Source organism: Squalius cephalus, assembly GCF_949319135.1.
Source record: "Squalius cephalus genome assembly, chromosome: 6".
In the NCBI taxonomy this organism is placed as follows: Eukaryota; Metazoa; Chordata; class Actinopteri; order Cypriniformes; family Leuciscidae; genus Squalius; species Squalius cephalus.
In genome coordinates this window covers 9982730-9997082 of record NC_137127.1, presented here as the reverse complement: position 1 = coordinate 9997082, position 14353 = coordinate 9982730, and the positions used below count along the sequence as shown (strand labels likewise).

General features: G+C 43.3%; 1 protein-coding gene across 7 annotated transcripts in view; it reads right to left on the bottom strand.

Moving 5' to 3' along the window:
- Positions 1–14353, bottom strand: part of znf423 (zinc finger protein 423) — a 156361-nt gene that overhangs the window by 17303 nt on the left and 124705 nt on the right. For all 7 annotated transcript variants that reach the window (XM_079873773.1, XM_079873775.1, XM_079873774.1 and 4 more), the window contains one exon: positions 2309–2440. In XM_079873773.1, the coding sequence (XP_079729899.1) occupies positions 2309–2440 (132 nt within the window). The remainder of the gene's footprint in view (positions 1–2308; positions 2441–14353) is intronic.

Below are 14353 nucleotides of genomic sequence, written 5' to 3'. Positions count from 1 at the left end.
AAATGAAAAGCTCTCAAACTCTTTTTATCGGAGAGCAGGGGATGACAGCCGGAGATGGAGGGAGAGACAGAGACAGACTAAAGTATCCCCACCAGACCTTGTGATATTTATCAATAAATCATTCCTCTATCCTCGGGTTTTTAAATTCCGTTCGTGTATTTTTTTTGTTTTTTTTGTTTCAGTAAACTTAAGTTTGCTGTGTGTGGAGACTATGAATTATTGAGCGTCCCAGGAGGAGAAGGCATCCGCTTACTTATTCATGAGCCACACAGGAATAGTGTTAAAGTTTAAAAGAGGACTGCGTACCTGTAAGGGAGGAAAGGGGGAAGAGAACGTGGTGTAGCCAAACAACTCGGTAAAGGTGAAAGAAAAAAACGGAGAACTAATCCGCAAGGAGGAAGAGAGAGAGGGAGACAAAGGGACGGACAAGGCGAAAGAACAAACAGTTTGATCAGAGGGGTGGAGAGAAGGATGAATAGAGGAGTGAATGTGAGTGTACGGTGAATATAGATGAAGATGGAACTGGAAGAGGAGAAATAAGGAATGGGTGAAGGAAGAAAGAGATGAATTGAATAAAAAAGAGTGCATAATTATCTGGAGATCGGTGTGTTGCAGTGCTGGGGACAATTTGGCCTCCAACACTGGTCTTTGATGTTGACAAGCTCAAGTAATGATTTCTGATTCCCAAAGGTTAGCTGACAAACATTTCAAAGTGACTTTCAAACTTAGTGTGAGGAGAAGCACACACACTGGGCCTGTTTAACTAAATGCACACGTACGCGGAGGGTCCTACCCTGGAGAGTGAGAGCGGATTACACTGACTTTCTATAAACCTGCCCTTTATTCTCTGACCTCTCCTCTCCTGAACACACACACTCACTCACCAATGGATCTTCTTACCTCAAAGACATTCAGCATGACAACTGGCCTACAGAAAAAGCTAGTAGTTTATATGAGATACTTTACAGCGTACAAAACGGCTGTTATGATTTGATGAAGCCAGTTAACAGCGGGCTCTTGTTTGTCTATTCTACTGCAGTGCCTTCTGGTCCAGTGAATGTGGGACGTCTGACAGGGGCTCGATCTGCCCAGGGGTCATGAGTCCCACCAGGCATCACAGCGGGGAGATCAGCTCTCATTAGCTTTAGCATCAGCTCAGCAGGATGTCTGCACCAACCGCAGCCTCCTGTCTTGGCCACGTTGAACTTTATTAACCATTCTGTGCTTCTGCATAAGAGTGTGTCATAATATCTCGCTTCTATCTCAAGTCTAGAGAAACTGATCTTGATTTACATAATAGTATGTATATACAGTATGTGTGTAGATTTTGATCTTTATGAATTCTAGAGGTTGATCCGTGTTATCAAAGCAAATCCATGCCTGGTCTTTCCTCTCTCACCAGGATGAACAATGAATTTAATAGTTAATTCAGTTCAATTAGCAGGACAAGGAGGAGAAATGGAGCAGAGGAATGGAGGGGAAGGGGGGAGATGAGGATGAGATGGAGAGAAGGGGAAAAAAGAGAGAGAAGAGATGAGAAAAATAAAAAATAAAAGAAATGAGACAAGAATGGACAAAAGAGAAAAAGATGAAAGAAAAAAAGATGACAAAAGTGAAAAGAAGAGAACAAAGAAATTAAGTAAAGAAATTAGACAAGAAGAGAGAAAAACAGGCAAGAAAATGAGAGGAGAATTTTTTTAAAGGAAATGAAGAAAAGAAAAGACAGAACAAGATGAAAAAAGGAAATGGAACAAAAAGAGACAAGAAGAGAATTATTAGATGAGATGAAAACTGAAAAACTGAAAAATGAAACGAGACAAGAAGTGCAAACAGAAGACTAAAAAATAACAAAATAAAATAAACGAGACAAGAGAGTAAATGATATGGCACAAGATGCAAAGAAACTAAAAGAAAGAATGAGACAAAAAATACATAAAGAGAAGAGATTAGAAGGAATGAAAACCAGGCAAGAAGGGGTGAGACAATATGAGAAAAGAGAATGAAAATGATGATGAAAAGAAAAAGAGATAAGACAAGTAGAAACAAAACGATAACAGGTTGAAAGACAAGAATAGAAAAGATGATAAAAAAGTAAAGCCGTGCTTCTGCATGTGGTTCTACAAAAGGGAATGTGCTAAATGGTGCTTATTTGAGTGCAGTTGGCCACATGCATGGCTATGTGACCGTACACACTGAGTGCAGTTACCCTGTCATCACTGGCAATGTGTATCCCCCACCTCCCCCACTCTGTGACTGCCCCTGACCCTACGACCTCGACCCCACCAACCCCCCGGGCCGGACCCCTCACCTGTAAAGCAGACGGGACACTTGAAGGTGCCTCCCATGCCCTCGAAGCTGTGCTCGATCAGGTGACACAGGAGCTTGGCCGGAGAGTCAAACATCTGGTTACACAGCTTGCACTCATGATTGATGCCTTCCTCTGCAACACAAGATGACGATACAACAGGTTACACACATTGGAGGGGTCAGATAGAGAGAATGAGAAACAGAGAGACACACAGACACATGCTGCCAAAAGACAAGGTACGACATTTTTACACATTAACTGTCTGCGAGGGCGTCTCGTAAGTGAACGGTCGAAGCCTTTTCAAGATCTCTCGAGCGAACGGGGTCATTTTTCTGTTTCTTTCTGTCCTTGCACATCATTTGTGGTCCCAGGCTTATAATCTTCAGCTCTGGACAGTATGACCACACGTCCCGTCCCTCCTCCCCCTCCTCTGCCCAGTGCCGTCTCTTTCCCGGCCGGTAATTGCCTGCTGCCCCCCCAGTGCTGCAGGCTCTGTGCCCTCCCTCTGCCCGCTGCTCTATTTTAAGCTTGCCTGAGTGACATCAGTGCCGCCCCCTGCTGGTGTGGGACAGATGAAAGGTGGGCGTTGTGTCCTGGCTGGACGCCTCTGCTCTCGTCTTATCACCCACCCGCCACACAGGCCTGAACCCAGCCCGCCTGCCTGCGCTCCATCAGACACCCACCGCCAGACTCCCACCCTGATCCCCCAAGCCCCTAACTGAGCCCTGGGGTATGGTAGACGCCAACACTGTGCCATCTCCCAGACCCCTGTCTTCTCAAAGCGTCCAGCACCCCGCTAGCACATGCAGACAGGCCCAAAGAGTCCTGCTGCTGAGCTACAGGGTGCGTGGAGGGTTAATAAAGTCTTCAATCATATATCCCCACCATCACCCTGACCTCCACCTCCCACCCCTCCCTTCCAAAAGCCACCTCTGCCGATTCCAATCTCTGCTCCGTCTCAAAGGCCCACACAAGGGTGCTCTAATCCCCGTTTGAAAGGAGCAGGAGGATAGGCGGAGGGGGCAGTGATAGTGGGGGGGGGGGGTGATTTGGCAAAGGCACCGCTTTGGTCTGTCCTCCCCCACTGCCTACTAAAAGACATTGCGTTCGGGAGGGGGGGAGAGAATTCCTTTCGGGGAGAATGAAAGCAGCGGCAGACAGAGGTTACGACTGAGTTTAATATGTCACATGCCTTTTAGAGGAAAATCTGCTCTAGTTCGGGGGCCATGGTTTGAAACGGAACCAGATCATCTCGAGATTCAAGATGAGATCCGTTCTTTGGATGCAAACCAAACGAACAAGAATAGGGATGAGAAGGATGCAACACCAAGTGAAAAATCTATTCCTTATGACTGGGTTTAGTGTGTCAAATGCCTTTTGGAGGAAAATCTGAAATACAGTAGTTAAGGGAATGTTTTGTACTAGACGAGCTCCAGTCCACGGCTGTGAATAAACCTCATGCTTTACACACAAACAGAGACAAGAGGGAAGCAAGACCAAAGTGAATGCACTGCAAGAAAGAAAGAAAGAAAGAAAAAAAACTATCCTTAGTGAGCATTTTTTGTCTTAGTTTTTATGATTCTTATGATTTTACTTGGATCTTGTCTTATACAAAACATTTCCCAAACCAGTGAAGATTTTTCTTTAAAAGGTGTTGGACATGCTAAAGCTAGTCACAATGCACATAAAAAAGTAATAAAAGTGGTTTTCCAGTTAAAGTATGCACAAATTCTTGTTAGAAGCAACACTGCATAATATATTAAGAATATAAGTGTATTTTGTCTGGCAGTTTTTTTTTTTTTTTTTTTTTTTTTTTTAAGTATTAAAACAAAGTATTAAAATACTAACTAAACATACCTTAAAAAAGTAAAAACACCTTTTTTGCATAGGGACTAGCTTTAGTATGTCAAATGCCTTTTGAAGAAGAATCACCACTAGTTTTGGGGAACTTTTTGCACGAGACCAATGCATGGATGCAGATGAACTGAATGAATCCTCTTTGAGAAAGATCGACACTACAAAACGAGACAACATCTGTTCCGTAAATAAGAACGGATCAAAGGATATGTACATGCACAGAAACGAGAGGGAAGTGAGACCAAAGTGAAAAATTGGGGAAAATGAGAGAAGGAGAGTTAGAGGAAGAGAATTCTGCTAAAGAAAGCAGAAAGCAAAGGGATAATTGGGCTGTCCAACACAAAGTAATGGTAGCCAAGGGGCCTGTGAGCATGTGTGTTTCCGCATGCGTGTGTGTGCAGTAAAAGTAAGCCTCTCTCTGAGAGAACTGCAGTTGATCAGTAAGTACAGAACATGCTCCATCATCTATTTTCCAGTCTGCGCAAAAACACTAAGCTCTCCACTTCATTGTCTGTGTGTGTGTTTGTGTGTCTATATGAGAGAGTGATGGGGCTACGTTGGGATTACCGTTGCTTGTTACTGCAAACCAGACTAGTGCTGTCAGGGAGAGCATTTGATCAGTGAGGCTGACACAAAGGTCTCAGAGAGGGGGACTGCAGTGTGCTAGGGGAGCCATCACACCACTAAAGAGGAGAAGACAGACGTGTAGAGTGCAGCAGAGGGCCTAGGAAGTGCATGACAACAACACGCTCTTTCATAACTGAAACTAACTGGGGGTTAAAAAAAGAACAAAAGGACTTTACAAGCACTGCGACACATCGTGAAAAGCAAACCGAAGAGATTTCAGAATTCCTTGCCTTCATCTCGGAAAGCATTGATGCTTGGCATGTTGTTTATATATATACAGTGTTGTTTGCATGTCACTATGTAAAAAGGTTGATTGAAAGCAACCAATTTCTTCCCTTTATATGTGGCTTTGTATCCAATTACGATAGAGGTTAAACAATTTAACTGCCATCCACCCTTTGTCCTCAAAGAATTTCACCCCGTATTCATTGCTTAATAGAGCCTGTGCTAAGTAAAGCAGGAAGGGAAGGAAGAACAGGAGGGAAAATAGAGATATAAGAGCAACTAGAGGCAGGGATGTGCGTCTGAGAGAATATTTAACTGGAATTGATATGGAAAAAAGAAAACTGGCCGCCTCTAAAGGTATGCAGCATCTTAATTGAGAAACGGCATGAAGCCTCCACACATTCGCAGAATCACTGATGAGGGCTTTCCAGGACATCGATAGAGGGAGGGAGGAAGAGAGGGAGTGCGAGAGAGAAATGGCAAGAGGATCGAATCAAGAAAACAGCGATCGTGCAAACAGATAGGTGGAAAGCAAATGAGTAAAGGACGTATTCATGTGGTATTCCAGGTTGTTATTCCACCGACTGAGCAGGCCGACTCTCTTTGCCGTTGCGCCTCTGCAGTGGATGCTGCTGCAAAGCTTGGCCAATGTGCTTCCAGCTAATTGACCAGGGGGAGCCAGGTGGCGCCCTGGCCTGCGCCGCTCCTCTGGGACGGGCCCATCTATATGAGAGTGCCTCCCTCCTTCCATCTTGCTCTCTCTCTCCACCCATAACCCCCTGTAGCGTGCACTGGCACACAAATGAGCTGTGTAGATGGGAGCTGCACATCCCATGGGGCTCAGCACCTCTCGCCTGGCCCTGAGGCCCGCGGCCCCCGGATTGATGGCCTGAGCGGTAGAGAGGCAGAGCGGGAGAGCTGTGGGAGATGAGGGGAAGGAGGGGAGCGAGCTGGGGCGAAAGGGGGTGGAGGTAGCGGGCTTCTCTAGGGGGTGAGCTCAAGGTGTGTTGCCATGGCAACTCAGAGAGGGAGAGCAGGGAGAAGCGGCGGCGTGCTGAGCTTGACCCGTGCTGGTGGGGGTGGCAATGTGGGCCAAAACCGAGTGCACACACACACGCACACACTCCTACTGCAGGGCTAGGGGGGTCTCGAGAGCGCTTGCTTCCTACTCTTTCCTTTCTTTCTTTCTTACGCACAAACACCGAATGCTGCATTGCTGAAACAATCCCAGGAGCCATCTCTCTACTTTCACACTATTCACGCACACATTGACTCAATCCTCAACGTCTCCTTTACACAAAACTTTCATTCATGCCCGAAAAGTTAAACCCAGCCCTCGTTGACTCAACAAAATATACATGTAGTCCGATGGCGATGCTGAGAGCAAAGTGGGGGACACGACTAACTCATCCGTGTTCTTTCCTGGCTGTCGGTCTGATTCACACGTTTCCTATTATCTGCAGCAAATATTTCCGGAATGCTCTCTCTCACTCTCTCTCTTTATCTGGCTGCCAAACGAGATGGAGTCTCCGGCTTCGGATATTTTTGGCAAACGTGGACGGCATATGGAGTTGACCAGCTTGGAATCTCCTATCAGATTACATAACAGTAGGACGCTGGATCCCTCTACCCTGCAGAAACCGACCTTCATGCAAACAAGCAAACAAACAAACTCTCCATCCAAAGCGCACGCCACCTCTTTGCTCGCCTACTTCCTCTGTCGTCGTTGTGCACGTCTAAACTCATGGTGCGTCCTCGCTTATTTGTCGCTGTCTACCTGCTGGTGTGGTTGTAGTGGTGACTCAGGCTGGTGTACGAATGAGTGTGGTAAATTTCTACCAACTGTGGCTATTGACTCAGAGCTTAAGCAAGCCATTGAGACCTATAGTCGTCTATAATGTGTTTAAACTGAAATTCACATTTGATTGTATACAGACTAAATAAAAATAAACATACTGACATCCAAATTTGCAATATGTATAGGTGAATGTACTAAAACCCTGCAAGTTATATCTACTTGACATGTATACAAACCTCAGTACTCAAAAAGGTGACAAAAGTTACTACCAAATATCTGTACTTTAAATGGGACGTTTTTATTCATGTAGACATCTACAAACATGTCTAACACTTTAACTTGCTAATCAAGATTGTGTTTATTTGTTGCTTCGACCAGGTGTTTGAGGCAATCCGGATTGAACTGGGATTGAATTTGAAATAAGGTAGCAAACAAAAGGAAGTAGAATCAAAATTAATTGAACAAATCAATGAATTACATAGATAGATAGATAGATAGATAGATAGATAGATAGATAGATAGATAGATAGATAGATATAGATAGCTTGTGTAGTTAGAATCCACAGCATTCACATGCATACAATGTGTTTCAGGATTAAGGGTTAATCTTAATGGGAGGTCTTGTCAATATCACACTCTTCATTATGATTGCTGCTTCAGGTCTCTGAACAGCACAGAATCAAATTAGCTATCCGAAGTCTTATTATGCCTTGTTACTACCAGGGTGCTCTCAACCAGAGAACTTCATTACCCATAATGCACAACAGGATCAGCTGCACAAGTCTAACACTGTTTAGTTTATAAGCCAATGAAATGCCCCCTATAATAAACCAACCACATACTCTTCCAATCAAAGTGCTCTGCTCATAACAAGTGCCACCCTCCTAATTTCTACTCCACCAATCAGGATGTGTCAGCAGGTCTGACCCCCTGTGAGGCAGGCTGGTCTGGCTGCAGTGTTGATGGCCACCCAGTGCTCCCACTGAGGCAGCGCTCTCTCATTTCCAGCACACACAGATAAAAAGACAGCACACTGTGCTGCAGATAGAGTCTGCAATCAAAACAGAGCTCAAATGATGGATAAAACATGCATGTTTACTGCATACTTTACAGCGCTCTGACCTTGCAATGCCTGGAAAATGGTGCATGACTGTTTTGACCAAGGCTTTTTTATGATTTAAACACAAACTGAATTAACTGAATTATGAAAAATAATATGTGTGACTCTGTTGCCAGGGCAAATGATATGCGTGCCCATGCATACATACGCACACACGCACGCAAACAGTAACCCACCCACATCATCTTGTACATACAAACCACCCTCGACCTCACAGTCATACACACTTGAGGACCTGATTGTTAGCGTGTAATATATGCACAGCTATTTGTGTTTTGAATGTTAATTGAATGCTGGAAAGTGCCGGTGGGGGAATAGTTCTAATCAGCATACCAATAAACCCTTCACATGATAAAGTCTTTATAAGAAGCACTTACTCCCATGGCCTCCATATACCTTAACAGTCACTGTACACCTCCGCCTCTCTCCCTCACCCATTTCTTTCCTATCATCTGCCCTTCCTCGAACCTTCCTAGACAGCATGAACGCAAAACAGCCATGTTACAACCAAATCCGACACGTGTTAACATATGCTTCGGTGATTAAATAATAGTAAATCTACACCATAAAAATGAGGAAAAAGAGGCATGTGTGGCGTTGAAGCAAAAGCGCAAGTCGGCATGACAACGCAAAAGCATGACTAAGCTCACTGAAGAATTATTATGTGTATAATAAACTCCTCAGAACAGCCAGGTGACTTGGCCAGGGCCTTGTTAAAAGCAAAAGAGACTAATCAACATGTAGAAGACGCAAATCCATATTTCAAGGTCAAAGCGAGCCGTAACTCCTTTGCCAATCTCAAACTTTTATTGGAAGTGGACACACACATGAGCTCGCCCATGCTCGCACAGCCCCAGATTGCTAATTGCAGTATAGAGGGTAATTATGGCTCTGGTGAGTGGTCAGCAGAGTATGAGCTGGCCAGTGCTGTTGGCCAGACCTGGTCTTTGTGGGGTCTTATTGAATTTGAGGCCTGGTGCAGTGAATTTGGAGTTGGCTGAGCTGTTAGTCGGCTGCACACACACTGTCTCTAATACTGCAATCTGCCACACGACTTTCCGAAGACATGACGGGTTGCTTTTGAACACAATAACTGCCAGAGGACGCAGCTGCCTTTACTATTACAAACACACAATGGTCGCATTCAGCAAAGTGTGCTCAACAGTCCTTTATGGCTCTGTAAACAGTAAGCATTTATGCTCTGTGTGCGCATATGCGTATATACATATATATGCGTATGCACGTGTGCATTTAATCCACACCCCTGGGTGCGCCTGGGGCTTTTTATCAACGCAAGATCTCCCAAATGCAGCTCAAAAGCAATATCCATGAACCATTCCACCACAATTGCTCATTGTTGATTTGGTCCTTTGGGATACGCCGAATTCCTGGGACTTCATTTCTGTCCTCCCCCCTCGCGTTCAACCCATTGAACCCACAACCATATCAGCTGTATGGAAAAACATTCTGTAAAAAAAATACCTCTATCACATGGACATTCAAACCACATCCCACATCAGGTCGCCTGTGCCTACCCGCTTGCACGTTCCCTTAGCTTTCATCTCTTTCCTGTTTTTTTTCTTTTCTTTTCTTTCCTGTATTAGGACACGTCTACATCTTTGGTTGGCTGGTTGTGAATTATCTGCTCACTAAGGAAGGGGGAAAGAATCTGAGCAAATATGAGGAAGCAGCAGGATGCTAATAATGCACCTCCAGCTGTTCAAGTTAACCTGCAAATGTGTCCATCTGTACCTCCAGAGAAAGAGGGAGACAGAGAGAGAGAAAGATAAAATGCTATAGAGGATAGAGAGGGAGGGAGTTATACAAATGAAAAGAGATTGAAAGGATAAATGCGCTCACATGAAAAAAAAACAACTGATGGAGGTGGAAATAAAATGGTGGATATTCTGAAATAACTAAGAAAAAGGGGCAGAGTTAGACTGACGGGGAGAGAGAGAGAAGGGGGGGGGGGGGGGGTCCTGGCAGTAAGCCGGCTCTATTTGGATGATTGTGAGCAGTCGGAGTGACCTTGCTGCGTCTGGACCGTCCCCGCCCCCTGCCCTGCGTCCAACTGTGCCCTGCCTTTGGACCCTCACCCAGGGCCAAAACACACACTGCCCTCCTGCTGGGGCCTCTAGGGAACACAGGAACCATGAACATATCATATTAACTAACACACACACATACTTAATATCAAACTAAATAAAGCTCACACATATACACAAATCACACATTTAATGAAGACACTGCATCATTTGTAGGTCATGTGTAAGAACCTCTGCCAAAAACTCCCATGGACGCCCCCTCCTCTCCCTTCCATCACAATCTTTCCTCTCGCTGTTCTCAGTTGGTGCGTCTATAGACTCTTCCTCTGTAAATACTGTCATATCAAAGATCTTCAGTGGCTGTTTTATGTGGATGTTTACAAACTGATCTGAGACACATCATCAGCACTGATGATCAGAGAGTCGAGGCTGTTAGGGGAGTTCATTGAAAAGAGAAGAGCTGCGTATCTGTGGGGGAGAGATGGGAACGCTCGAGCGCAGCGACAAAGGGGAAGAACGGAGGAAGGTGATGGAGAAGTGCAAAAATTCAGGTTATCAGAGCTGGCAAGAGTGTAATAAATGTATTTAAGGGATTGGATTAGTCATATCCGCTTGATGAGTGCTAACCTACAAGGGTGCAAAATCAAGTCTTTTTTGCAAGACGTTTTAATTAAAGGTGAACTGTGTTGTTTCTACATCACTCTACATCACCGGCAAAATTGCGACAAAAAGACTTTCCAAACAGGTTTTGTCAAGTCCTGCCACCCCCTCTCTGCTGTCTGACATATGACAGATCTATCTGTCTGTTCATCTGTCCGGCATTTAAAGGCCCGCTGAAATCTAAATGTATGTTTTTTAGCTATTAGTATGAATATGTTAGCGTTAAGGCTATGAATAAGCTGGTGTGTTCCAAAAAAACAATGACAAAATTCGCATTTAGGACATATAAGCATTCAAAACTTGCACTCTTTCACTTCTGCTAAAATGGATCACGGATTTTTATGACATCACCGTGGACTTCGGCTTCTCATCGCATCTTCTGTCCAATCAACTGCTCTCTAGAATCTAAAGCGTCCTGCCCCCATGCTCTAACTAACACCTGACCAAAGCGACCGCTGACAGACACGTCATGGAGCAATATGGGTTGGAGATGTGTGTTCGGTTGCTCAAACGCTCAAGTTTTACTCTGTTTTCCAACTGTACGTTGGTTAAGAATAAAATGGCTAGAATTTATTCACACCTCTACTACTGAATCCAGCGTATCATCAGCGGTGCTTCCATGGTGCTGTCAAGTACGACTCGCAGTCTGTGAGGTAAACTAAACACTATTGGCTAATTGAAAAGAGGGAGGAGCCATTCAATATCTCCCGCCTTAGCTTCCTGTTTCAGTGGAAATTACGTCAACGCACCATACAAAGCTCCGCGTTCCAAGGGACTTCAATTGGCATTTAAACTTTCTAACTTTGTTTTTAAGCCTTTTAAACTATTCAATTTCTTCTCAAGTTATAAATTTGCAACATTAATAACTTAGAATTTCATTTTTAATTCTAATTGCAATGCAATAGTAATTCTGCATCCTGCTTTATACCTCAAATTTAATTAAAAATAAGGGACTGAATTCTCAAAAGTAAAATTTTTTCAACTTTAGGTCACACGATGCAGCATTCTTGCCTCAAACTGTTATGTTCTTCCTATAAGACGCACAATTATCTTAGAAATCAATGTCACAGCATTTTCTGATGTAGGATACCATTGCTGGCTCAAATAGACAACAGAATGTTTAAAAAAAGAAAGTGTGTACACATTTGTTGATGTCAGCCTACAAACGGTTTACTTAGTTTTAGTATTTACTTTAGTTTTTAGTAGTTTTAGTTTACTTAATATTAAACTGGAATAGAAGAAAGTATTTTAACATCAAAAAATGATAGATGCACACCACCTTGTTCACTAACGTGCTTCCTAAAATCATGCGCAGGAGTTGCGTTTGCGTCTCAAATGACTGTTCTATTCCCTGTGCAGGGCGCTGCCTTTGATGTGACTTAATGGAAAGGTTTCTTTCTGCAGATTAGGGAATAGGGAACGACTGAGCAGTTTGAAAGAAGGCCCATCTTCCCTCAGGACTGCAACATGCTCTATGCCTGCATGATATCTTCTCTGCATGCCACTTCCTCTGAGCGTTCATCTCCCAACATGCTTTGCCCAGCTCCTCTGAGTCTAAATCTCCCAGCATGCTTCTCTTCCCTCCACCCCACCCACTGAGACTGGTCAGGCCATAGTGCACCTGTGAGTTACCATGGTTACCCGAACCTGTCTTTTGTAAAGCTAGTACCACATACTTAAATACAAGCAAATCAATAAATAATGCTGTATTAATTATTCGAAGGTTAGGATTAAATATACATGCGTTTAGAGATTTGTTTGTACATTCATACAGCAGCAGGGCTTTTAAAACTGCCATCTTGGATACGGCATTCCCAATTCGGACAATGACTCCCAGCTGACGTTGACGTACTTACGAACACGGAAAACAAAAGCCCTCATTTTCTGGTGTTGGATAGAATTAGAGTAATGTTGAAGCTTAAAAAAATAAGAATGAGTGGGAATTGTTTGGAAAGTGACTAAAGAATTTCATACACTATATCCCAAACTCTTCCTCACTATTTTGTATAGAATTAGTTTTCCAAATGCAATTACAATTAATTATATAAGGAAGTGTACTAAGTCCACTAAGATGGAAGTGGCTATGGCCAGAAAGAAGGACGTGTGCATCACAAATCTTATTTCTGTCAGGACCACTACCGTCAAATATGATTGACAATTAGCATACAGTTTGGATTGGCGGTATGGTTCCATTCTGGGCGAGAACTCCCTGCGCATCCATGCAGCCTAGCATGGATAAGAGCAGGGAGAGCAGCAATAATCCCCCTTGGGGTAAACAGAACAAAACCAACATGAAAATGTGCAAATATATTTAATTCAAGATTTTAATACAACATTCGATAATTATTCTGATTCAAGGGGAATCAGAATGTTAAATCCTGACTGGACGAGAGGAGGAGCTGGGGATGGAGGAGGGTAATTAGCTCCTGAGAAACGCGATAGCTGCTGATAATACTGAAGGAGCTTATATATGTATATGGTGATAGGCGTCGTATTCCTATAGGTAGATGTGGATCAGCTAAGGGTCAGCTGATGCGAGCTTGACTAACGTGACCGCCAGAACTAACGCTACGCTTGATTGAAAAAAAAATAAAAAAAAAACCTACGGAAAATAAATGAATTAAGATGTGGACGATACCTGATTCTGCTACTAAATTGGCAGTTCTGAGCAGTCCAGACCCTCCGTATTGATGTAATTGTCTTTTTTAAATCAGATGGGATGCCAGCAGTACTTGAACCACCAACTGTTCCCAGAAAGGTTTTGGCAAAAAGATCTACATTCATAATGAAGGTGCACCAGGCAGTGAAAAAAGAAATTTAGCTTTAGTAACATAATTAGGCAAAAGTCAAAATAAACTAGGAAAGGTGTTGTAAAAACTAAAATAAATAATAATAATTATATATATATATATATATATATATATATACATACACCCCAGACATTTCTATCCAAATGGGATTAAATTTCTTATCAGTCCCCTGAGTTAGTTGAAAATCACTAAACATTTTTAAATTCTTACAGAGGTTTTCTGTAATTTTTCACAGACACGTTCAAATCAGGATTTAAATAAAACACAAATTTACCTGAGCTCCTCAGGGAAAACTAGTCCTGTCCAAATTGTTCTTTTATCGCTTTTCTTTCCTCGATATTTTTCCCTTTCTTTCTGACTCCTAATATCTGAGTCCATGCAACTCTCTTAAACTCTCTTTCTGCCGCAGACAGACTGTCTGAAGGTTAGCAGAAACAACTACAAAAAAAAAGCAACCACAAAGAAACACCAAATACTAATATTAATATCAGGGTGTCAAAGACTTGAGTTATTACAGATGACAAAGCATTAATCGGGTGTGCACAGGGCATGTTCCCCTGAGGGGTGGCACCAAACTGGATGTTCAAAGACCCCAGAAGAATAAAAATCAATATTAATGCGCACACATCCACAACAAAGGAAGTATGTCAGTGCTTCTGTTTAGAGGATGCTTTTTCATCCTAACTTTAATTTTTTTTCTTAAACCATCGTTCATTCCCCCACTGAGTGGACGGAGGGGGGTGTTTGTCCCCCTGGGAGAACTCATCTGTCCCACCTAAAGAGTCCTCAGTCAAATCAAAGCTCCCAGCAGCCAAAGCGCCCTAATTCAACATGTCACATCCACACTCACGGGAGTGAAATGAGAAGGACAGCACAGGAGGGGGTAAATACTCCACCCCCCCC